Raw genomic sequence first — 27,387 nt, 5'->3', positions numbered from 1 at the left:
AAAAAAAAAAAAAAAAAAAACAACACAAAAAACACACCACACGAAAACTAAAAAACTAAAAAAAACCCCTGCACCTCACTCCCTGGTGTTTCCCAACAACAGACAACATCAAAAATAATACACCAAAGAGGAGTAATGAGGACCACTCCATGGTTCTCACAGAAGAGTGCTGTGACTCTAAGCTAAATTGAATTTACTTCACAATAAAAAACAATCCCCCAGCAACTGATAACTTAGAAGGCATCCTCACAGCTGAAGCAGTATTAAAATAGCTGTTTCCATACCTCCCAGCAAAGGCAATCTAACACACCACACTGCCGGGCTCAGCACATTGGAATGATGTTTAAAGGGAAGCTAGAGAGAGCAGCAAGCTCTCGGGAGACAGAAATAATGCTGTGGCACCACTCACCAGGCCTGATGGTCCACACTGGTCAGCCAGTGACCCTGCTGTTTTCATGGGACGACAATGCAAAACCAAGAATTGGAGGCAAAGTGTCCCAACACCTACACAGGGATGCTCTGGAGGGTCACCAGAGCCACAGCAACCCTGCATTTCTCTCCAACAGTCTGCAATGGCGCCTTAACATTTGGTCAAGCCAAGAAGCATCAGCTCCCTGTGGAAGACAGCCCTGGGAAGCGTTTGTGTGCGATACAAATACATTTGGGCTCATATCTCACAAACTGCAAGTGATCACACACTGAGGTTTGAGGCTGGAAAAGTCTCTGCCAATATCAGCAAAGGGTTTTGGTTATCACCAAGTGCACTGTTGGGGGGGGAAAAACTGGAAATAAAGGTATCACAAATACCCCTATGATGATAGAGAGTGGGCTGGATTATATGCACCCCATAGATATCAAAGGACAAACCTGACACACAGGGAGAAGACGACGGCCTGTCCATCTCCCTGAGGTCCCAACCAATATGACTGGGACACAGAAAGAGAAGAGAAAGGTGGATAACTCCTGCCCAAAATCTGGCAATTAAAATATTTCTAAGCATACAAACAGGAGGGCACTTCAAGATTGAGTAAATTTACAGATACAAATAAAACGTAGGAATCACAAGCTAGATTTACTACTGCTCGTTTTGTTATGAACACAGATTAGGCCTTTGCATTTCTGAGGTATTACAAAGAAAACAGAACTGTTTTCCACAAGTCCGTGTTAGCCATCTGCTCTTCTTTCTCTGCCCAAATTAGAACTATTATTAGGCTCACTTGCATTTGTGGAGGTGATTCAGGGGATATAAGGTCAGAGGGATCATTGTGATCATCTAGTGTAATCTCCGACCCCACAAAAAGCCCATCTGCATACCAGAAGCAGAGACATGACAATGTCAGAGACGCTGAGCAGGCAAGAGTAAGCAATATTGCTTGTGCAGAGGAGGAAGCCAAGCCATAAACTGTATATATGCAAGTATCTCTCTCTGCTAGTTATGGCAGAGTTCCAAATCAGGCAGACATCACAACCATCCTTGTTTGAACATCTTCAGGAAACAATGTTCAGAGTACAAAAGATACAATGTTATTTTGTTCTCTGTGATGAGTGGGTAAAGACAGAAGCACATTGTGAAGTTCTTATTCACAACACTGAACTTCTGCCCCCTCATATCCCTGAGTTTCTTTTATTCCAACTCTGTTTAGCCAGAGGTTTTTCTATCTTCCTTTTCCAAAAACCCAAAGGCTGCAACCCCAAATATTCCTCATCCCCTATTGTATCATTTCACTCTCAAGTATTAAAAACTTTCCTGACCCATCCCTTCTCAGAGCTGCCCATCTTTTTCCCAGGCTCCTACATCCATCTCTCCCCACCTTGTCCCAAACCTTCCACCACAGTCCATCATCATTCCTGCTCTAGACTTCTCTAGATCAACAGCTTTGCATAAAGAGAAGCCAATTACTGAGATGTAAACTCATAGTACCTGGATCCTATATATTACCACATTCTCCATTTTCCTGAGAAGTAGATTAATAATGCTTGGCTTCCTACATATTAGCATGTGCCCCATGAGCGCCAGCTCCTCCCCACAACTTCTCTGGCCTCTCACTGCAAGCTCTCACCCCTTCCCAGTGCACAAGGTAGAGGCAGTTGGGTACCAGATGGGGCCTCACATGCAGACACTGACTGGCCATCCATCAGGCAGCAAGAAAGACATCTATGCATTTTTTAAAAAAATTTCTTCTTTAGTAGAGGCACTGCCTTCAGGGCCTTTTCTTCTCCCAGCCACTAATTTTCACACAACCTGTAGCTATTTAATTAGCTTTATGTCATGAAAATTTGATTAAATTTCCCACTAGTTAATTGAAATTGGACCTGTTTTTCGGGAGGGGGAACGAAAAACACAGAAAGGCAAGCATAATCAGAGTATCCTACTTTCCTCATGATAATAGATTAATCTACAGATTTCAAAAATGTGAATGCTGTTAACACATTTTAAAAATACATAAATGCTATTTAAACATTTCTACCAGAAAGTTAACTAAGTATCTCCCAATACAGACAAGATAGGTTCCATTTCAGTGACAGCAGCATACCAACTAGAGTTATTTAAAAACAAAAGGAATTTATAACCTCATGGAATTTAAGTCTTTCCTAGCAGTTCATTATATAAGACATCCATAACATAGCAACTTCAGCAGTTGAGTTATGCAAAGTCAAGGTATTAGTTTTCTGGGTCTGATTGCCTCAAATCTCTGATGATATTTAGAAATCTAGTCTTAAAAAAAAAAAAAAAGCACACATACAATTGTATTTAATCCATGGAAGGTAATAAAAAAAAAATATATTTTAAGTTTTCCAGTGCTAATTAAGTGAGAAATTAAGAAAAGAGAACAGTAAAGAAGTGTCTTTAAAAAGCTATAATGCTTACTTTGCTACTTGGAACAAGATTTCTAGACACCCTCTCCAAAAACCCAAACATAATGTATAGTTTATACACCTGTTACAGTTTCATAACTGTTATAATCACTGTAATATCAATAAAAGACTTCTCACACTTTCACATGAATTCCTCAAGCCATCTTAAAACTGTTAGGCAAACTTCATCACGCATGTGAAACCTACCGCTCTTTGCATTGCTCCCAAGAAGTTTAGGAAAATTTAGCATTAAAATATTTTCACAGAAAGCAGAGCACGGCAGAGGTCAGAAGGCAGCTACAGAGATCGTTTGTCTAGTCCGATACCCCCAATCACAGCAGCTTGCCCAGGGCCACGTCCAGTCAGATTTTGAACATCTGCAAGGACAGAAACTCTACAACCTTTGTGCGCAATCCATAACAGTGTTTTAAGTAGAAACAGAATTTCCTGTCTTTCTGTTTGTTCCCATTGACTCTTGTCCTTTCACTGGGCACGGCTCATAAGAGCTTGTTGGCTCTCTCTCCTGTACTGGGGAGCCCAGAGCACTCCACATGTGGCCTCACCAGCGCTGAGCAGAGGGGACCATGTCCAAGAACATGCAGCATGCTCATGGTAAAGAAAAAGGAATGAAAGGGAAAAGAAGCAAGCTCTCACACAAACTTGCCAGCATCTAAAGCTCACCAAGACACTTGCTGGAAAGCTGCTCACCAACACGATTTCACTTAAGAGACTACATACTAGAAAGCTCCATCATTCTTCTGTGGCCAACTTCTAACCATAGACCAACACAGTTCAATTCTTCACTAGCAAAACTCACGCCAAGTCACGTTACCCTTATGAATCCTGGCAACAGCACTTGAAAGACAGAAGCAGAGGGGAAGCAAGCCCAAATGCAAAGTATTCCTCAAATCAAACTATTGCATACTGATCTCAGCAACAAAGTTGAGCCCAGTCTTTAGGAAAATCAAATAGGCAAATAAAGTTAAAAAAAAAGCATAAATTGGTTATTTTGTTTCCAGGCAGACTCAGTCTGAGCTTCATTAGCTATTCCATTATTTTGTCAATGATCCGTCACACTGATGCCTGTAAATTATTTACCTCAGCCTATTAACCTTTGTAATTACTAAGATGAAGCCTGAAAGGTAGAAGCTTTAAAGGAAGTCCCTGAAATTCACGTAGTGTAGTAGTGCTCTAAACATAAAGGAGAAGTAAGCAAAAAGAATGAATCAGATGACTGAAGAATTTAAATCCAAAATATTTGTTAGTGCAAACCACACCAAATACTCTCATTTCTATCCCTAAAATACTCCAGCAAGTTCTCTACACAAGCAATCACCATAAATTAACCTGCTTCTAGCTTCACACGACCCACCCAAAGTATATTATTTGTTTTATACTATCACCCAGCTCTAGTGAGGAAGACTAAGCAAAATGCAAGTGCATTTCTTCATATAAACTAAATATTTCATTTCCCAGTCACATTCCCTCACTGGCCAAAGAAAAGAAATATTGCACCACTGATGAAGGGGGAACCTTTGTGCAGAAAAATGTAATGCTAACCAAAGCTTTGAGCACTCTGTCCATAAAGAAATTAATATTCTTTCTCTAGAGGCAAATAGAAACACAGTCATAAAGGTGTCTTACCCAATTCATGTATTTAGTGAGACACCTTAATGAGGAAAGAATAAAAGAGAAATTGAAGTAAAGTTTTACAAATGGTTCCTTCTTATGGCTTCTGGCAAATATAAGAATTTTCTTTTGTCATTTGATCAGAACAGCAGTAAGTCAAGGCACTGTTAATCCTTTATCCTAATTAAACTCACGTTTCCTTCCCTGGCTTAGTCATTAATTAGGCCCCAAAGTTGAACTCACTCCCTGATTAACTGCTCTGAAAGTACATAAATTCTGTTTGACAATTGCAGGACAAATATCTGGAATGCATTAAAACAGGCATTTATGCAATCACACAAGCCACTCATCACCATCAGTGAGAGCCCATAGAAGACTTCCCAATTCAGTACAGAAAGCTCTCTCAGGATACACCACTCCAAACAGCACGACCAAAACTCAAGAAGGTGCAGGAACAGAACAGCCAAAAGGAGAGCAATCAAAGTTCAAAGCCTGTCACGAACATGAGCCAAGGGATTTCAGCAGCCAATTGTTTAAGCAATGGATTACATGTACACACCCCAATCCCCATGCTTTTATTATTTAATGACCAACTTGTCAAAGGACTGTGATGAAACCTGTGCAAACATGGAGTTTGAGTACTGCCACTCTACCACCTCAAATGGTTTTGTGAGGGCATGAGAAATTCAGAACAGACACCTCACCTTCCAAGAAACTGGCTGTACAAAGAGCAAGATCACCTAATGAAAGCAGATAATTACAAGTCAGATTACTAGTGCTGCCTCCGGCAACAACTCCAGTAGATCAGTCATCCTCACAGGTGTAATCCTGTCCTGGCTGCATTTTCTGAAAGGGTTCTTGCACACCTTCCCAGTGTTAAGGAGTCAGGCACCATGTGGGCTCAGGATTCACAGCCTTTGCCCGGCAGGCCACTGCCCAACTGAGGCAGCTCAAGAGCTTCAAGTCACCAACTTTCTGTTTCACCAAAGGTCAATGTCCCTGCAGCAGAGCAGGTGGTGTCTACACCTCAGTGAGGCTGGAGTTCACAGCTTTAATACCAACAATTAATGACAGTAACCACCAGTGAAAGCAAGACAAGTGAGGGCACTAGTACAATTGGGATAAAAAAAGCAGAAACAAGCTTATGAAATTAAGAGTCCACAAAAAGATGGATATAATTTATGGCTGAAAAAAATCCTGAACTGTAAACCCCTGGGAAGTAAGGTATACTAGAGGAAGTGACACTGAAGATGTTCTTATGGAAGAAGTATAAGCACATGGTATCTAGCTGTGGACACCACCACAGGTACCATACCAGGGTAAACCCAGCACAGCCCTCCTTATGGTAACTGGCTCCCCTGAGCAACCACTGCTAAATCCAAGAGAACTGAGAATCCAAGCACCCAGGTTGAAGAGATATAAGTAGCATAAACATGTACATCAGACCAATGTCAATGTTGAAATAGCCTATATAGAAGATTAAGAGAACAGTGTTAAGACCTTTTGAAACCAGACCTGCAACGCAACTTTGACCTAACTAGATAGCATTGTTTTAAACTCAAGTGCTTAGGAACTTCCCCCCATACAGAAGGCCTTTGTATCCTTGAATGACCTCTAAAATGAAAACTAGCTTGCAACACAGGAAGAACTACTGTGAGGTTTAGTATGAAAAATGTTTTTACCACCAATGCTGCTGACGTAAGTCAGCATCTAAACACAGACATACACTATGGAGTTTTGCTGGCTTGGATACGAAAAATGTGCATGGACATCACTAATAACAAAACCTCCTCTGGCATAGCCAAACCTCTGTCAAAGAAGAGCTTTTGCTGGCTAAATTCACTAATTTTGAGGAAAAGCGGAGAGATCAACTCTTTCTGCCAGTAACAAAGGGAGGCTACACAGCAGAGCAAAAGCAAAATACAAAGTACAACCTGTGTAGCAGACAAAAGCATTTGATGCAATATAAAATGATCATTTCCTCAATTCAATGGTTTATCTTGGAACTCGGAGCATTTGATCTGAGATATTTTAATCAATAAAAGTACTTATGCCTTTCCAGTGTCATTCTGGATTAGAAGTTAAAATCAGCACTTAACTCCACCCCGGGAAAAGTCAGGACAAGATCACCATTGCTGGGTCAGATAATGCAAGAAGGAGTTTCTTCCAAGACTTTCACACCCCGACCCTCACCCCACCCTAGAAAAAAAAATTATTTGCAAGTAGCACCAAATAATATTTCTTACTATAAACAATTAGTACTGAACAAGTATTTCCCATATCTCCCAAGAGAAATAGATGATATAAGTACAGCAAGAACAGCTGTGCTTAAAGGCAGGATTCAGTATGAGGTCCCAGTCTGAGGCTGGATATTAACACCTCATCTGCATATCAGACCTGCCCATGCGAAGACTCCCATGTGCCAGCCAGCTCTGGAGAAGCAAAGCCCAATTGCTCCAACGCATTTGAGCAGGTTGCCAAGGGTCTGGATTAACGTGTAATTGCTCAGAGGTGAAGGGTCAAACGAGGGAGAGAAAGGACATGGGGATAAGGCAGGGATGCAATCCCAGAAGCAGACAAAAAGGCTGGTGCCCTATCAAAGAAAAGCAAAACTCTTTTATGTGGTCCCCCCATGGTGTTAAAGAGAAACTTGCTTTCTACTTAACATGTATTTGTGCTTCTCTGAGAAAGCTACTATAACAATTTAACTTCCTACAAGTTTACAAGAATTTCAAATTCTCAATAAAATGATGCCCTTAACTTATGGCAAACTACAAAGCTTGGTAGTAAAAAACCCAAAAAAACAGCGATGTATTTCACACTCTTCAGGTTACACAAATAGAACTAACACCTTAATGGAAGTAATAAAAGGAAGATTATAATTCCTGAAACATCAAAATAATGTTACCATCACAGAAAGAATAAGTGGGATGAATAGGCTGAAATACAACTATAAAATCGAAATCACAGGTAATCTCCTAAAGGCACTGTGGTCCTCACATGACTTGCTTTTGAATCTTTTGTTTTGTATACTACAAACTAGGTGTGGGAAGAAAGTGGGGATCGCATCTTGAAAGTACTTTAAACTCAATTTTAGATTCTTTTCTATAAACATAAAAGCAAAAAAAGTTTACTTTCAACATTCTGCATTATTAACTATCACAAGCTACTTCAGTACTTCTGCCAGTCTTATCTGCATCACACCAGACAAAACTAAGAGCAATACAATTGATAAAATTTGCTAGAAGCTCTAGCATTTCAATTTTTATTTTGCAGATGCACTCTGAGTTACCACCTGATCAATTCTAAGAGCACCTCATACTGCCATCTTCATATTTTATTAAAAAGAAAAAAAAAAAAAGGAGACCTGTAGCAGCTCTGGTCATTCCCCACACGATCTTACTGCACTAACAGATCAGAGAACCTTGACTGAGTATACATTGGCCCTGAGTTAGCCTTTCAACAAGGTTTCTCCCCCCTGCCTAAGCTCAGAGAAGTGGCATAATGAATGTGGAATACTCTGTGACATCTTTGGTTCATCGGCAGGCATTTTTTCTTAATACTAATCAAATTCACAGCAGTGTGAATTTGCAGCGACACACAAATGCATACACTGGGTAAAAATTAGGTAATTAAACTGGCTGGGGATACTTAGCACTTTTGCTTTCAAAAACAAACAGAGAGGAGGATATGAAACATGAGATGTTCAAAAAGTCAGCAAGTGTCTGACTGCTTTGTAATTGCCAAATACTTGTGACACTTAACAATGTTATCATGCCTGCAATTTAGTCAGATTCCATTTCCCACCTACACAGGTCTTTTAAGTTGCTCTGCTTTAACATATCTTAAACCATTGTAATACAAATACAGTTGAAAGCCTTAAATAGCTTAAACAGCTATTCCAAGACTTTTTTTCTACAGCTGCTCATTCCTTTGAACAACAGTCCCAAAATGTAAATCACAAAACCACTTCTTTTTTTTAAGAAACACCACAACCATTTTAATCCACAATGCAAGGATATAAGAAGTTTAACTTACATAATATAGATTAGATCTTCACATCTGAAGATCTCTAACTGAATTTGATGTCAACTACCCCTTCTGATTTTCCACTCTTCCCCTACACTAAGGCTACTCCTTAAAAGTTTAGAGGATTCTGTTATCCAGAACACACCAACAAAGCAGCAGTGCAAAAAAGGAAATAAGACTTTTTAAGTGCAAAGGAGCATGGAAGTGGGAAATAGGAGTAACGATCTATGGAAGGATATATGAACTCATGCACACTGCTGTCTGAAGCATCACAGCAAGCTCCAATACACTGTTCATATTTCAGATTGTCCACTGCTGACATGTACGATCAACCTGTGGCAGAAGTAGGATCATTTACAAAGCCCAAGTATTCCTGAAGCCTACCACATCAAAGCGGCAAGGAAAGAATTCCTGCAACTTCCACACACGCCTGCGAGCAGGTGTAGCAGGACCAAAGGCATTTTGAATGTCACCTACCTACCTGCTACTTGCTCAAACAGCACAAGAAACGTTATCACAGTTCAATAGGTTTGAAAATGAAAATTCGCGTTTGAAAGGTAACTCAAGCAGCCAGAAGCTACACAGTCTTCCCTTTTTTTTATTCAGTTATTCTACTAAATATTGCTATCAACCCCCTCAAAGTTACACAGCCCGACAAAGAAGGGCTCTGTTAGTACTAAAAAGGCTGTATGGACCAGAATATGGCTTCTGGCTTTATCCCGTAGCATCTTCTTAGTCCAACTATGAAATAGCATGACTGGCTTCACAAGAAGACTTTTGCAAACTTCTGTTTATTCAGAAACAGAACCTGCAAATTTTGTAGATGACAAGTGAAAATTGAGTGAAATGAAAAAGTATAAAGGAAGAACTACCAGAGTGTCAAAGAGAGGACTTCTAAGGAGGCTAGAAAAAGGAATATATGTGAAGACTTTTGCTCTCAAAAAAAAATTAGCATGACTAAGAGCTGACTTAGCAACCTATTATGCTAGTTTGAATTTTGATGCATTTAATTACAACATTCTGCATGCAAGAGGCTTGTTTCCAGTCCTGCAGAAGTACACAATGAAAAAAACAACTTGCCAAAAACTAAACAAATTAAAGCTCAGAAGCTTTAGTCTTGTCTATAATCAGAGTCCCATTGTTCCACTCTTTCCATTCATGTCACAAAGCTTCACTATTTTTCCTCAAATCTTTACATGGCTGCAAAAAGGAATAGCAACAAAGGGTGACTGTGAAGGGTGACTACCAGCCTTCTCACCCTTCAAATGCAGAGTGTAATTTGGGCTCAGTAAGGGTTCATTAGAAGATGACCCAGAACTGCAGCTGCCAAGCTGTACTACCTGCACCTCCTGGACATGAACATTATGGAGAAAACCCAGAGACCTTCCAGAAAAGGATGAGTTTCTACCTTTTATTCTTTACCTTTAGCAGAGTAGAAAAACCCATACAAGAAAGCAGTTCGTGAGAACACTCGTTCTTGAGAGAAGAACAGTTACAAAAGATCAAGAGTGAGGAAGGATGAAACGTGGATATCTGTATTTATCATATCACCTTCAACCCTATTACAAGTTTATCATTTGGATCATGCCAGTCTCCAAACCACAGGATAGCAGAAAGGAATTTGGGGAGAGGGAAAGATGGAGACAGAAAGCCAGTACCAGTTAAGACACAAAATCTTAGAGTCAAAAGATAAATACAGAAGTGTCATATTATAGTAACATCAGGAAGGAGTGGATGAAACAAGAGCCGGAGAAATGGAAGATATTTATCAAAGAACTTCAAAGAGGCATTTAAGTACAATAGAAAACAAGGAAAGATGAAAGTCACACACAAAAACCACTACATTATTAGCAATATACTTGTATGAAGTTAAAAACCCACACCACATCACTTACATACACCAGGGAGCCTTCCCTCTAAAAAAAAATTCTTTGAGAACATAAGGTACTATTTTGGAACTTTGTTTTAACTCTTCCTCAACTGCACATTTGCTCTGTTTCTTGCAAAGGTGAAGGCTCAATAATTCACTTATGCTGGCATGAGAACACGACAGGAGAATTAATATACAAAGACAGAAACAAGAAAAAAGCTTCCATGATTTATTAGACATGAGAGCGCACTTTTCCACTGCAAAGCAGTCAATAATAAAACAAGTCAATCAGAAATGATCTAGTTGCCTCAGAAGTCTTCAAGAGCTACTGCTAAGCCAGTAAAGCATTTCCCACCACACCTGTTGCTTTGCTGGAACTTCTACCAACTTTAGCATCAACTTTGCTCTGCTCCCACAGACCACATTATGAAAAAATAAGATGGCTACAGATTTAGTCACAGTGCCACTTTTGATTTTGAATTGGACTAGAAGCAGTAGCTGTGGCAGGACTGCATGCTAAACTACTGAACTGATGAAACACACTTTTTTTTTTCCCTTAATTCCTCCAGACGCTCATAATTTGTGTACACACTCAGGTATGTTTGGTTCTGTCGTTTGGTTTGAGGTTTTGGGTTGTTTGGTTTTTTTCTCCAGATGGCTACAGTGACTATTTTTTAGGCTAGCCAAATAGTCTCCTATCTTACCTAAAGAGCACCTTAACACTGTCAAAACAATAGCTAATTATTTACCTGTGCTGATTCTGCTGTGCATAATGTTCAAGAATATTCACTATGATGATGCTATTAGAACACATAAGTTATGCTCTGTGGCCTTAGTCGCCCTTTATCACTCCAGAAAGTGACAGTTTCGAGGCATGCAGTTTTGTTGATGCTGCAGAGGGGAGAGGAAACAGGGCAGCGGGCAGGAATAAGGAACCCCATGCCAGGACTTCAGCTAAAGGGGCTAGAAAACAGCCACTACTTCTGCATATGCTGGCTGTAAACCAGTCTTACTGCTCCTGCAGGCTACTCCAGCTGATGCCATGAAAAACAAGAGTAGTGTTTACACACAGAGCAGCAGAACATTGCACTTGCTTAGCAGCTGATCAGGACCGTTTCCAAGATGCTGCAAATATTTAATGCAAGTCTGCTTGCCTCAACATGGGTCTCACTCGCATTGGTTTTAGAGTAGCACACCATAAAATAAGGTACAAGGAAACACTGCAAGCCAAACCTTGCTCCCACAAGCATTAGCTTATTTGCTAAATTAGATTTTGAATTATTTTTGGATATACTTAAGTTTGTTTCAGACCAAAAGTCCATTTTTACCATCTGGAATTTTTTGGACCATAGGGTTTTAAGCTCATGCTCTTACTGAGGGTTGACTGCATGCATTTGCCAAAGAAAGCCAGCTTTTCTCACAAATAAAAAACTAATTCTATTTGAAGATAAAATTTACATAAGCAGGCTTTTTCATTCTGGCTGGAGCAGGAGGGCAAGGATTTGGGAATGGAAGAGTGAAGTTGAGCCTGGGAAGAAGTGGAGAGGTAGGGAGAAGGCGGTTTAGTTTTTGTCTTTATTTCTCACCATCTCATTCTATTTTAATTGGCAATAAGTTAAATCAATTTCCCCACAGTCAATGATTTTGCCCACGATTTAAACTGGCAAGTGATACGCCTACCCTTATCCCAACCCACAAGGCTTTTCCATCTTTTCTCCCCCCGTCCAGTTGAGGGGGCAGTGAGGGAGCAGCTGGGTGGGCATCTGGCAGCCACCAAGGTCAACCCACCACAGGGGTCAAACAGCAAACCTGTTTTGCAGAGTCAATAAAGACAGTATTAACTGCAGTGAGGCAGTTACTGCAAATTACACAGCAACATCTTTCCCCTTAGTTCAGGGAAGCATGTCAGATAAGATAGCAAACTAGTTTACCTGGCCATAAAATAATTCCAGATCAACTCCTGAGGGCAATCTCTTCAAGCTATTTTTATTGCTATAAAAAAAAGAAAAGCACCCACAAACAAACCAAACAATCCACCAAATACATTTAAAAAAAAACTAAACCAGAGAAACAAGATTGATGTTCTATGTACAAGAAACCGTATTACAGTATTGCACACTATCTCTTATAAATAATTTAATTCTAACAATTTATTCAACAACACTGTTTTCTGATATTAATCCATTGCCTAATGAAAACGTACCTTGCATTGTCAGCAATACCTTAGTTACGCTTTCAATTGCAAAACCAATAAAATGACTTGGTTAAAACAGGCACTTTTTTCCCTTAGTCACTGATAGCTAAATTACTCAAAACTGAAAGCATCTATGAAAGGCGGGGACTGTGCGTTAAAGTGGGAATAACAGACTGACTCTCTCCAAGAATATACCGCTTGACTATATTAAAGACAGGAATGCAACTACATCAGAATTAACTAAAAACACAAAAAGTGTACTGCAATATGTTTAATTCTGTCTAGGTATTAGCACTTACAACTCTTGCTGCTAACATTAACTTTTGTATAATCAGTTCTGTCCACAGGTCACAAACAAAAAGGATAAAATACTTGCTTCCATTTAACTGCTCAAAACATTTACTGTTTGCTTACTACAGCAAAGCACAAAATCAGTAAATCATCATTTGATACTGAAGTTCATCAGCAACATTGTCTCCCACTTTTAATAAACTGAGAAATAAGCTTGATCCTCGTGGGAGACTCTACACGCATTCAAGATGACTAAACAAAAGGCTGAGGCATGTCCCCACAAGAAAGTTATCTGTGTAACCCACACTTGGAACTTTTTTTTTTTAAGCTACTGGAGTTACTGCTTGGAGATTAGATAAGGAATGCTCACATGAGATTTCATGGCAACCAACGTAGGAATGATGGTGAAACATCAGGTGACAGCACTTGCTGCCTTTCTTTTACACAGTGCTAAGTATCTCAGTATATAACTTTCAATCTCAAATTGTCATCAGCAAGCTGAAGCTTAAAACTTACACACTGGAAGGAAAACTACAACAAGAATTAGTAACAAATTATTCAGTCAAAAAATATAATGCAAGACATATTACAGAAAATTGGAGAAAAAAAAGGATGCTTTTAGTTATACAAATTAGTTTTCAAATATTCAATGCCAAGCTTATACTTATTTCAGAACTAAAAGATCATATTCTTATTTATTTGCTTTCTATATTAGAAGTGGAGAAATTGGCAACTAACTTTTTAGAAAGGGGCGTGCCTGACAAGTTTTACATAAATCTATATATGGACTGTACAGACAAGACAGAAAGTAGCTTTAGAGGGGGTGTATTGTTCTACTTTCAGAAAGTATCCACTTTACTATCTCTTTGCTACCTTAAAAGCAACAGTGCAAATAAATGTTTTCGTTATATATAAAAAGACTTAGGTCACACAGGCCAAGTAAATATTGATTTTACTATAGCTGAGCTGGGAGCAGAAGTTAATTCCAATGGTCTGCCCAGAGTGTTTTATGAATTGCTTTAAAAATATTTCGCTTTACAAGGTATTAAACCAGCTAAGAACCTTTTAAAATAATCTGAAGCTTAAAATGATTGAGGTGTACAATTCTAGCAGGGAAAAAAATATAGCCGAGAGAAAAAAGAAGTGATATTAAAAGGTCCTCTGGACCAGCTCAGGTACCCCAGCAGAACGCCCTCTTCCAACCCGAGGCAGGCACTCCTGTAGCCTTGGTGTTGGGGGACAGCTCAGGGGCAGCCCCGCAAAAGCGCTGTGCTGGAACCAGTCACTAGCACAAGAGGGGACAAGCAGGGAAGGGACCCGTCTGATCATCACATGCTATTTCTTTAAGAAGTTAATCTCGTAACTAATAAACTTGATGCACTCCTCCTTGTAGCTGGTTTACCAGAACAAGGGGAAATGGGTGATCTTTGACGTGGTCACAATTCCTGTATCTGCCCAGCCCTCTGCATCCCAGGTGTACAACTGAACATTGCATCTTTATATGAGAAGTTATACTATCTCAGGCTCTAATTTCAAGTTAAGCAAACCCAGAACAGTTAGGTAAGTCCGGGCAATATTTTATCTCAATAAAGAAGAGATATTTCATAACTGCAGTACAAAATCCACATCGTAGCGTCATTTAGCAAGACAGATACAACCATCCTTCTTCCGTCTGCACAAGCGGTACTAAACGCTCTTTTATTTGTCAAATATTACAGCAAGCTGTCAGTGCACGCTGCTCCATGCCAGGCTTGATCCAGGCAGAAATGAGGGGAAATCTGTCGCCTGTCACCCCGAACCACACCATGGTTCCCAATTTCTGCAGAGAACCCTCGGACCGTTCTGTTGGCTGTTTTTCCAAACGTTTAGCTGGAAACTCATCCCAGCACCTAACGAGCGTCGGAGCACGAGGCACCTCCTTCCCCCAACCCCCCAGCACAATCTCTCTCTCTACCCGCTGGAAGGATCAGCTGGGGAATCACCGCAATTCGCTTTCTCAGCCGCTGGCCGGGTGAAGCTTAGAGCGCGCTCCACCCCGACGCCACACAAATTAGGTCACATAGCACACCACGCCGCTGCCAATTCCTGCCCTATTCATCGGGGACGAGGGCAGGAAGCATATGGAGCCCTCCAGTTAAGGGTCAGAACATTTCAGTGAAAACATAAAAGTGAACCAGCGGCAGATTATTCACCGGCCGGAGGGAACATGGTTTCTCCACACGGCAGGAGTGAGTCACAGGCACCGCTCCGTCCCACACAATGCAGAGGGGCACAGCCTGCCTCCAGCAGCTAAACGCTCCCCTACAGTTTGTAAAAGGGTCTGTACTGCAAGACAACAGAAAAATACTTTCTGCATCCAATAGTTTAATATACATAGGAAGAGTTGGTTTTTTTTAAAAAAAAGGTCCTTCAGAACTAAAAAAAAACAGTTCATGTGAAGACCCAAAAGGCAGCTATTGACAGACTGAGAGAGCTGGGGTTGTTCAGCCTGGAGAAGAGAAGGCTCCGGGGAGACCTCATAGCAACCTTCCAATATCTGAAGGGAGCTACAGGAGAGATGGGGAGGGACTCTTTGTCAGGAAGTGTAGGGACAGGACAACGGTTTTAAATTGGAAGAGGGGAGATTTAGATCAGATCTTAGGAAGAAATTCTTTACCATGAGGATGGGGTGAGGTACTGGAACAGGTTGCCCAGAGAAGCTGTGGATGCCCCATCCCTGGAAGTGTTTAAGGCCAGGCTGGATGGGGCTTTGAGCAACCTGGTCTGGTGGGAGGTGTCCCTGCCCATGGCAGGGGGGTTGGAATGAGATGATCTTTAAGGTCCTTCCAGCTCTAACCATTCTATGATACTATGATTCTAATATGATGTAATTACTACATAATCTGTTCTTACACATTTCGCCTACAACTATGCCGTATTTCAGAATACATCCTCGATTACCTGCTGCTAAAAAGGAAATATACCATTTTCATGTGTTTAAAAGCCAGAGCTGTTTCAAATCAAACAGATTTGAGGTCCAGCACAGCTCTACTAAGCAAACTAACCAACCCAGGGCTTACAGTAACATGAACAACACAGTAAATATTATCTTTACTATTGTAACAGCTTGTGGTCTCATGACTAAATGATTTCAGGCTGCTATCAGTGCATATATCTTGTGGGAACACAGATAAGTTCCTTCCCACCTGCAAGTAAGCTCTTCATTTGTAGGCTAGTGCTCCTGGAAGGCTATCGGAGCAAGAAGGGAGACCCAAACGGTAACAGACGCTAAATGTAGCGTTTCAAAAGACACGCTCTCAAATTATAGGTTTGCAAAATGCCTCAGTCATGTCACTGGCATTATTTCCTACTGCTACAAAAAAATAACACTCCTTTTAATCACTGGAGTGCTGCACAACAATTAGCTCACACAATAAAACACAAATCTATCCCTTTTGGTTTTGTTGACAACTGTATAAAAACCCAAAATAATACGTAGCAGCATACTGCTAAGATGCTTTCATTTGTAGGCTAGTGCTCCTGGAAGGCTATCGGAGCAAGAAGGGAGACCCAAACGGTAACAGACGCTAAATGTAGCGTTTCAAAAGACACGCTCTCAAATTATAGGTTTGCAAAATGCCTCAGTCATGTCACTGGCATTATTTCCTACTGCTACAAAAAAATAACACTCCTTTTAATCACTGGAGTGCTGCACAACAATTAGCTCACACAATAAAACACAAATCTATCCCTTTTGGTTTTGTTGACAACTGTATAAAAACCCAAAATAATATGTAGCAGCATACTGCTAAGATGCTAACATAGATTATTCAATTACTGCAGACTGCTTTCATGTCAAGAGTTGACATTTTATAGAAACAGTGCCACAGGGCAGCCACTTTCAGAAGGTTTCACAGAACTGGCACCTTTTCATACCTCCTTAATACAGGGTAAGTAGCCTCTCCTCAAATGACAGGATGACGTAACGAGGCAATTGAGGTAGAAAAAAAAAAAGTCAAAAAGTAATCACATCAAATACTGCTACAGCAGTAGAGTACGTATAAGTAAAAATACTATATAAAAATTTCTAGAACAGTTTCTAAAGTTTTCCTGGAAGAATATAAATTATCTCCCATGACATGGAACAGCAATGAAGAAGAGATTCCACTTGTCTGAATAGGTGAAGAAAGTACGAGATCCCTTCTTTTTTTCCCCTCCCAGATGAAGATCCAGCTTTGGTTCTAGTTAGTCGCCACACAGCCTCCCAGTACCACTACACTCCCAGCACCTATCACTGACTCGAGAGTTTAAAGGTTATTAAGAGAGATTAGACATTTATAAAGAAGGACACCCCACTAGATGCCCTAAATTATGTAGTAAGTTTTAGGCCATAAACCAATCTCTGACTGAACATGCTCATGTTGTTTATGCTTCAGAGGGTAGAGGAGTCTTATCCATTTTGGCTTCACCTGAACTAATTAATTTACATTCACGTATTTTATCAGATATAAGCTTCAACCTCCCATCCTCCAGTCCCCACCAATTCTCACAACAAGCATCTGACCAACAAAATCAAAGCCGCACCTGTGCCAGCACGGCAACGTTTGCAGGCAAATAAATCACCCCTAAACCTTCTAGCCAGAGAGCTGCACACAAGGTGCTTCCTAAACTTGTCTCCCTGTTATTTACATTCTGGATTTGTGTAAAAAGCAAAGGACGTGAAGAAGAAATGATTACACACACATACCACACCCAACTTCCCCACCCATTTTTTTCCTGCTTGAATATTTCCAGTATGGCATCACTGAAAATTCTGTCCTCTCAGAGAAAGGCTTTTCCCCCTTACCCCAGATTTAATTTATCTTACCTTCAGTTTTTCTTTCTCTTGTTCTCTCTTCGCACCTTCTGCCTTTTTTCAGATTTTTTTCTTTTTGGCTCTCCTCCGTGCATTTCTGAGACAAGCCCTTCTAAGAGCTGTCCAAAGCCTCAAGTCCCTCAGAGTCTCCAAATACACAGTAAAAAAAAAAAAAAAAAAAAGAGTGGGCAGACAACAGTGAATTTGAGACTGCCACTCTCCTGGAAAGCAAATCTACAGTTCCACACTTTATGAAGAGTTCGCAACAATATAACGCAAGGAATTTCCTGGAAAAATCCCACTACTTTATTAAGAAAAATTATAATTGCAATATACCAACAATGATATATAAGCTTTTAAAAACAGAGGGCTCCCAGGTCGTAGAGAGTTAAACAGGACTTAAGAAACAGTCACTAAGCTCTCTCTGCTCAATCATATAAAACACCTGAGCTACTGAACCAGGAGATTTACACCTTAGCCTTGCCCCAGTGTAGGGCAGGCACCATCAGACACACAAACATCACCAAATATTATCTGTGTACACACACTGGCAGTTACACATTAAAAACACATGAAAGATTGAGAGCAAAAACCTCAAAAAGATTGACTTTCCTTCTATTATCCCACAGATGGACACTGTAGAGGTTTCACAACTGCAGTGTTCACCAGTTAATTGCATGGCTGGTTATAACACTTGCCCCAAGTTTATGCTCTTCTAAAATACAATGATAAAAAAAAGGAAAAAAAAAAATCCAAGAAATAGTTCAAAAAAACCCCACACTGATACTCACAGAGCCAGAAGAAACACTCCCTGAACAATAGCTCATGTTAGAAGCCAAGCAAACTGCTTTTCTCCTAACTTTCCAAGAGTGATCAACTGCAGCTGCACCTCATTAGCTGATTGAATACATGCAGATCTTGAAGAACACCAGATCTCTCCGACCTGTAATTTAGTGAGCTCTCTCCAGAGTCAATCAAAAGCAACTCCACTCACAGTACAGGGTTTTCATGATGTTTTAACAGAGTTTGGACCGGGCCATAAAAGAAAAGTTTCTGTTCTCAACTAAACTGGCATATATCCAAATCCACCTCATTGTTCTAGAAGCAAGCCTACGTGCGATCAGAGTCCCAGCCCATCATTTTATTCTGAAGTTAGCTGTTACATTGCTAAGTCTTAAGAGGATTTTTGTTTCTTTCTAAAAACCCATATTCAGACTCCAGCTTTGCAAAAAAAAAAAAAACCCAAACAAAACAACCAACCCCACATCAAAAGTCAAGTCAAAGGGACCAAATTCTCTACTGATCAGCAGGTTCTATATCCATGAAGTTCTGACACTCATAAAATAATCATCCCCCATCTGTCAATTACTGTATCTAAAAAGTATATTCACAGGTACTAGGAATCGTCAAAATGCCTTTTCCATAACAATCTATATTACTCAGCCCTGGTCACAAAACGGTGGAATAGTTGATCCAGGAGATTTCATTGGGGATGCGTAGGAAAGGATGGCAGAGAGAAAAGGAAAAAGAAACATCCCCAATTTCTCCTCCTCCAAAGCACACCTCCCCAAAACATATTCTTTCCAAATTACAGGAAATATTGCTCCCTGGAGATACCACCAAAGTGCATTAAAAGTAAAAGTGCGACAGGAGAACACTGCTATAAGTGTGTACGTTCAAAAGCCCAAGACGACACAACAGAACTGGAGAGAACCAAAACACAACTAAACACTGAAATCACCGTAACTTCATGCAGAGTTTAAGAAAACTAGGGACATTAAGCCTTTCAGACAGAACAGGAATAAGACTTACGCCAAGAAAAAGCTGACATGTTATAGGTGAGAAGGAAGCCCATGACACAAGCGTTACCAAGAGGATCTTGTGGCTGCAGGTGTGACGCAGCCGGGGCTCTCACAGCCTTTGCTTGCAGTGGAGCAGCGCCACAGAAAACAGCCTTTATTTTCCCTGGGCTGTTTCCTGCCATTGCCTTCCACGACCTGCCTCTGTTAGAGCCAGCAAACTTGAACCAAGTTAAGAAAAGCAGCTTGCATCAGGTGTAGAAGATAAAACCAGACCCACACGGCTGGATCCTTTTTACCCACCACAGCCTTGAAAACATGAACTAAGCACGCACTCACCCAGCGGAGGGCAACAGGTCTGCCCGGCGGCATCCCGAGGCACAGCAACCTTGTACTTTTTCCACGCCACTTTTTTGGCCGTTCGAACGCTCATGATCAAGCTCACTCTTTGAAAAACAGGAAAGTGAAGATGCAGAGGAAGTACACGCTAGTACCCACACCAGAACTGCATGCCGGGATTCGAGGGGGAGGGAAGCACTGGTTTTCCTCAGAGGGTTTGACACTTTCAGCCACGCAGTGACTGACAAAAGCATTCAGGAAACAAACCTTGTAAAGGACTGCATGTAAACAAGTAACAGACTCCAAGCTAATTAAGATTTTTTTTTTTTTTTTCCTCTTTAAAAACAGATGAGTACACTGCTTTGCTACTCCTTATGAAAACAGGAGGACACTCCAGCTTCCAAAGCACCAGCTAGTTAATTTCTACATACAGAAAACAGGAAAGGAGGTGGCAATATTCCTCTTCTGTTCAAATCAACCTCTCTGGTCAAATACCACGCTAATTTTAAAAGTCCTAACTATTTTTAGCATTTACTCTGCAAAAAGCTTGCAGTATTACCATAACACTTTTTCCACATGTCCAGTAGAACGTGAAATCAGAACAACTCTGCAAGGCGAGCATCCGCATCTTTTAATGACCTTTCAAAAGAGCACAAGAAAATTTTAACACAAGATTGCAGCACAAAAAAGGGAGTTCTACGAATAAACCTCCATGTTAAAATTACAAACTCAGATTAGGCATGCCGTTTCCACTGTGCAGGAATTCCAAACAAGACTAATCACAGTCCAGTAAAGCAGAAGGTTAATAATGCAAGGCTATGATAGCATCAGAGTTATTTTGCAAGTGGGCCTTTAACTGTGTTTATCACTGATACACGAATCCGGTCCCTTCAACATCCTGTTGCCAGTTTTATAATCAAATTGAGAGATCTCTGAATTCTGTACTTCCAAAAGATGTGTGATTCTGGAATACACGCTTTAGGATACTGAACGGTAAAGAATTCCAATAGTGACAGAAACAGTAACGCAAGAGTAGATTAACTTTAACACAGAAGCACAGGAACTATAACTAGAGAGGAGCTGTACCCAGGAGAATTCATTTCAAAAGCAGAAAGACAGATGCTATTTCATTCATCTGTCTCATTGTATTACGCTATCAGACAACCGTTCTAAATATAGCTCTCATCTCTTCATTAATATTCAGTTGGGACAGTTTACTCTGTCACGTACCAGACAGACACTATTGAGGGGGATCAAGATAAGATTTTTCTTCAAATTTTATCGGGGGCATGAGTTGGTCATACTTTGTTTTGTGGGTTGGAGGGGGTTTTTTTCCAATTTTAAGAATTCCCAAAGTTGAAGCCTGAAAGACTCACACAAAAGGAGTTTTGTTTCCATCAGTAAAAACAACCATACATTCAGGGGGCTAAATCAGACGTTTATATCCAAACATTTCTGTGGACCACGCAAACAAGAGCAATGTGGAAAGGTAATTAAGTTTTAAAGCAAGGATTTCTATTCTAGAAACAGACTACAATGAAGTATATAGCAAATACAAACAAAAACCTTACTGTGCCAAGCACTTCACAAGCACAAAACAAAAAGTCGCTGCCAACTCTTCCAAGCATACGATGACAATTAGCGGGTAGCCATGCACGTACACCAGAACTCTTACCAGCAGCAATTGAACTCCCTTTTTTCAGGTCTTGACGAGACTGGTCTGCATTCCCTATGAGCGCCTGCCTATTGCTCCAATACCTCATCTCACCTTGGTCCCTGCCACTCCAAGGTAAGGCTCACACACAACTGAATTAAGACTCTCTCCATCAGACACTCGCCAAGACTGAAGGATCCCTACAAGTTTCAGGAGTTAGGTAGCTTGTTACAAGGCTTCTGGGTTTCCCACTCCTCAATCAAGAAAGGGTGTGCGGTCAGTGAGAGCAGGTATAGAAACACCAGTCTCTCTCTCTTGAACTTCAACATGAAGATACTGGAGCAGCTAAGGGAAAACACTCATTCACCAGAGCGCTTCCAGAGGACCTCAGCTCTCAAGCTCTGCCTGCCATCAGCAACTACATCATGTATGTTCGAGAAACTACTTTTATCTAACAGCAAGTTTTACTTTGAAAAATCCAACATTTCAATAAAAATATACACTGGGAATATTTGTTAACCTAATAATAAAGGGTGGGTGTGTGTTTTTAATTTAAACATAGTTCATCTCTTGCCTGAATAGAGATAGAATTGCTAACATTCGTTCATTTCATGTCAGAACCTATCTGGAAGCATGTTACCTCTAGGATGGCAGGAATATTTTAAGCTAAAATCTGCTAGAACTGGGTGTAAACCACGACAGTTGGTAAGCAAGAGAGAAATAGAAGCTTTTTTGGAGAATAATCTTCGAAGAAAAGGATTTTTTTGCTTTAAACAAACTCAAGAGTTCAACACGCTAGCACACTCTATACCCATAAACCACTTCATTCATTAGGAGAAGATGATGGTCTTATTCCTACTACTACTGAATTCAATGGGCCATTTATTTAGCAGCTCTCTGACCAGAGTATGTGCTCTCTTTTATTCAGTCTGGTGTTGACAGCGGTAATCAAATTTTGTACATACCACTGGCTCTATTATAGTTCAACAGCAGCTGGCTGGCTGCCTAGTCTTCTTATCATCATGTAAGATAAAAAAAGACCAGCCAAACAGACCAGCTGAAACTACAGAGGGAAGACAGAAGAAGAGTGAGGCCTAAGTAGAAGTCTAGTAAGCAGAAATCACATGGTTTTATGCTTGCCCATGTATTACAAAGCATGGAGAAGAACAAAGCTTGGCTCAACACATGACAAACTTACTTTAACAGTTTTCAGAAGGACTGGAGTTTAGATGGCAACTCAGTCCTTTTAGAAGAGAAGATCTGAATGTCACACTTCATACATGAAACACCACTGATCAGTAGCTCAGTCCACTCAGTAGGGAATGGGAAAGTAAAAAAGCTTAGAGGTGGGGCGAAAAGGCAAAAAGTGGGGGGGGAACAACAGAGAACTGTATTTGAAGGTGAGCTCATAAATACTTAAGATCCCTTCTCTATCACAGCCCCAGCATGTGATAATTCAGCCCCAGTATGAAGTCGGCACCAGGTTTAAAGTAAAATTTAAGTTCACAGAGGCAAACAACAATGGGAGCAGAGGGCAACATCCTTTAATTATAAAATCCCCTCTATGCAAGGCAGTCTAGAATGATACTGGTTTCCATTACCACTTTGCCTTCTGGGAGCCTTCCAAGAGTCTTGAATGCCTTGACTCTGGGAAGAGGAAACTGGCTTCTTTTTCACAGCCTCCCTCTTTCTAGCTTTGTTCCAAGTAGTCTGGTTAACCCTGCTGTGAACTTCCACCCTTCCAGACAGCTCTGCAAAGAAAGGTTTGTTTTATGGAGGAGGAAAAAAACAAACTAGATGATTTCTTATGGGAGTAGAACAAGGAGATACAGAGTTCCTCCTTCACCTCCCTTCTCTACCATGAACGAGCCAAGAGCTGTCTCCTTCCTAAAGGAACAGCCCACTCTTCTGCAGGGTTCCTGCTCTACCTCTCTAGCCCTACCCTTTATAACACTGTTATAATGAGCTTCTAGTTAAGTGCTTCTCATGCTGTGGGATGTTAACACCCCATATTTTTATTCAGGATGTTTTATTTCACCACAACAACATGACAGGACGCTTTTTTTGCTGGCTTGACAAACATGTTTTGAATTAGCAGACCACACAACACTTGCTTGAGCAAGCAAATAAGACAGCCTAGAGGGCAATGCTAAAAAGAAGGATGCTGAACAGGCAATGACAGGAAACCTAAACAGAAAGTAATTTTTCGAGGGCCTGTTGCATTTTGATGAAAACTGGTCATTAGTTTAACCCCTATTTCCAGGATACCCACAGCAACAGTAATTGCAGATGGGTAACAAAAGACTTTTTAGCATTTCTACTAAAACCTCCTTTCACGCAGCAGCCTCATGTCAGCACAAAGCTTTCTGCTGAAAAGGGAATTAGCAGCACAGGAGCTGCCCTCGCTACCGTGGAAGAGGAGCATGGATTTGAGCATGGCAGCTGTTGGGGCCCTGCAGTACAGCTAACACACAGGAACTCTCCCAGTGCTCACACTGAGACGCAGCTCCAACACCAAACCCTTCCAGTATGCAGTGCTTCAGCTGTGCTGCCCTCCACACACACGGTTCTTGTAAAACAGCATGTCTGTGGCTGCTGCAAATAACAGACTGACTCATCCTGCAAAAGAAGTCACAGCAGCAACTGTAGATAACAAGTTGTGACACCTTTCAAGAACCTCCACAAGTTTAGTCACTCTTTCTCAAAGTTATTCTTTTATCCCTGGGGTGGGGGTATCCGTTTTTCTCTTGTTTAGATACCAAAGGGGGTATTCCGAATGTAAATACTGAGAAAACTTGTGGAGCACATTATTCTTCCAAAATGTGTTGTTTACATTTTAGTCATATCTGTGAAACCCAACCATGACACACAACCAGCACCCCTCTTTCACCAAACATCCTGGGCCACCTGTTTCCAGCAGACCAGGAGGGGTGAAAGCAGGTCCACAGGAGATGTGGAAGCCTTCTGCATTTTGCTGCTCATGTAAGATGCTGAGCACACCTTGGGAAACAGCGCTCCTCCCCACTCTTGGGCATCTTTATAAAACAAATCCTGAACAATTTATGACAGATGCAGAGCTCAACACTTGTGTGCTTGTATGCTGGGGGGAAACTGTGTCTTTCAGCAGGAGCCCTGAACTGAGCCCCAAGTAGCAGCATACAAGCCCAAGCACAGGAGAGGGACCACCGCTTCTGCCACCCCGGCCCTTCCAAGCAGCCATCCTGGTGACTGACAGTTCTCAATACCACTTGCCCTGGCAGCAGGCATTGCCCTGCTGCAGTGGGACAGACTGAGGAGCTTGGGCTTAGCTCGGCAGCCAAGTGGCTGTGAGAGCTGCTGGTGGGCAGCTCCCCCCAGGACAGAAGCACTGCCCCCTCAGCACACTCTGCTGCATCAGGAAAAGGCACTGCCTCAAAAACACACCTCACTCCCCTAACCTCCATGTGCTAGGATGCAGTCCAAAGCTTGGGAAGCAATAGCTTAAACAAGTATATGAGTAAGACAATTTATTTGTACCTTTTCCTGATGCTCATTTTGTAAGTATCAGTTTGTGCCTCCACAAACAGAAATATCTCAAAACTTCCTTCTATGTTGCGCAGAGATTTTTCCTTAGAAAGTATCCTCCAACACATTTTTTTCAAACTAGAAGATGTAGGCAGGAAGAACAGGAAACCTACAGGATTTCATTAATTGCAGTTGTCTAGATTGATTTAATTTTGAGTACAATTCCATAGGTATCCATTTTGGCTTATGTTAGTTAAACATGCTTCTGCTGACCAACTGGCCAGGGTGCACACCAATAAAGAATAAAAACAGTCCTGTCAACAGCAGAATGACCCAGAGCACTCTAAAGCTTGTATGTCAATATACCAAATACTCAGAGCCCCACAGGAGACAGCTCCTATGTGGAAAGAGTCTCTTTGTCCATGTTCACCAGCTACAGCTGCAAAGTACTAACCACCTTCTAACTTTAGGTACCACAAAATGGGATGAAGGAAGATGTAATAGCTCTAGATGCAGCCCTCCTCTCCACTCCCTATATGTATATATACACACGACCAATATCCGAAGGGAGCCTACAGGAGAGCTGGAGAGGGACTCTGTCAGCAAGTGTAGTGACAGGACAAGGGGTAACAGTTTTAAATTGGAAGGGGGGAGATTTAGATTAGATACTGGGAAGAAATTCTTTACTGTGAGGGTGGTGAGGCACTGGAACAGGTTGCCCAGGGAAGTTGTGGATGCCCCATCCCTGGAAGTGTTCAAGACCAGGCTGGATGGGGCTTTGAGCAACCTGCTCTAGTGGGAGGTGTCCCTGCCCATGGCAGGTGGGTTGGAATGAGATGATCTTTAAGGTCCCTTCCAACTCTAACCATTCTATGGCCTATATATACACACACTTTGAACAGTAACAGACCTTACTAAGCCAAACCTCCCATCTCTCCCCACACAAACCAAGAGGGGTGTTGGGGTTTGCCTCAGGCTGAGCAGAGGGGAAGGACTGGGCATGAGGAAGCCTGGAGAGAAACCTGGTGCTTGCCAAAGCCTTCAGGCCTTTGTCGAGGACACAGCTACCAGCTTGTGCTGCAACCACGGCCTTCATCCTGAAAGCTAAAACCCTCATCTCCTGCCACTGGGGAAGAAGAAGGGCAGATAATCACAGCTAAATTTATCACAGGCGCATTTCAGCAGTGGCAGAGTCAGAGTGATGACTGAGGCATTAGTGGTTAGCAGAGTGCCACCAACAACTGCAGCCTCAAATATCTAGAAGTTTGCTTTTCTTTTTTAATGCCCCAAGACGACATAGGGGTAATCAGATAGCACCCTCGAAGGCATTAACTCTTCAGCTGTACCATTTAGAGCACACTATTTATTTGTGTACTGCCACCGGGCTGTCACAAGTATACATATTTATTACCAGTCTTTTTTAAAATTAGCATTAAATTTCTACCACCCAGACAGTCTATTTCCCATCTGCAACAATGTATTTTATTCATCCTTTTCCAAAACTTAAAGCCACAGAGGGCAAAGAGAGGGACAGCATTGTGCAGAGCCGCCTTGCCTTCTGCGGGAGCTGTTAACAAAATCCTTTGGGCTTCCCCCAGTCACCACGCTGGGGACGGGCAGTTCTGCCCACCAGGCAGAGAGGGATCTGCAGGAAGCCTGCATCAGGAGCCCCAGGTCTCCCCATTCCTTCTCCAACAGTGAGAGTACTGTAGGGAGCTCCCTAAGCTACACAGGCTGTCTTTTCCTAGGTTCTTACTGACTTTTAGCTTTCTGGACAATCAGAGCCACCCTAAAACTAGGCAGAAAAAAAGAAAAAAGAAAAAAAAAAAAAAAAAAGAGTCAGTTCCCTGTGATTATTTAGCTTATCATAGGCAGCTCAGGGACTGCCTTCCTGCAAGTGGTGGCTTCTCCATTGGGACATTTTGACAAATACGTAAGAGAAGTTCAACTTTTGTGCTGACTGGAGTCAGTCTTTTAAGAATAAATACAGCAATTACAGAGAGAGGATGGAGTTACACGTCCATAAAAATGCATCTCCAGTTAAACTCTCCCACCCTCCTAGAGGATAAACCTGTCTCCTGCCAAGAACCCAAAGCAAGTAACTTCACTGGAACTGGTTGCCCAGATAAGTTGTGGATGCCCCATCCATGTGGATGCCCCAAGTGTTCAAGGCCAGGCCGGACGGGGCTTTGCGCAACCTGCTCTAGTGGGAGGTGTCCCTGCCCATGCCAGGGGGTTGGATCTGGATGATCTTTAATGTTCCTTCCAACCTAAACCATTCTATGATTCCTCTTTCCGAAATACCATTGCTCTTATCAGAGTCAAAAACCCAACCCCAAAACATGCCTGTTGAGCTCAGCATGGGAAGGCTGTGCTGGGTGTGCAGGA

The 27,387-nt window shown here is 41.5% G+C and overlaps 1 protein-coding gene across 3 annotated transcripts in view; it reads right to left on the bottom strand.

Annotated features, from left to right (window-relative positions):
- UTRN (utrophin) overlaps window positions 1-27,387 on the bottom strand; it is a 379,666-nt gene that overhangs the window by 321,429 nt on the left and 30,850 nt on the right. For 2 of the 3 annotated variants that reach the window (XM_014950828.1, XM_014950830.1), the window contains exon 1: window positions 19,842-19,957. The exons of the other annotated variant lie outside the window; for it this stretch is intronic. In XM_014950828.1, coding sequence (XP_014806314.1) covers window positions 19,842-19,935 — 94 coding nt within the window. In that variant the 5' untranslated portion in view covers window positions 19,936-19,957. Of the gene's footprint in view, window positions 1-19,841; window positions 19,958-27,387 lie in introns of those variants that run through there. 3 annotated transcript variants of the gene reach the window in all.

This window comes from Calidris pugnax, unplaced genomic scaffold (genome assembly GCF_001431845.1).
Source record: "Calidris pugnax isolate Ruff unplaced genomic scaffold, ASM143184v1 scaffold24, whole genome shotgun sequence".
Taxonomy (NCBI): Eukaryota; Metazoa; Chordata; class Aves; order Charadriiformes; family Scolopacidae; genus Calidris; species Calidris pugnax.
The sequence above is the reverse complement of the archived record's forward strand: the minus strand, read 5'-3'. Positions and strand labels throughout refer to the sequence as shown.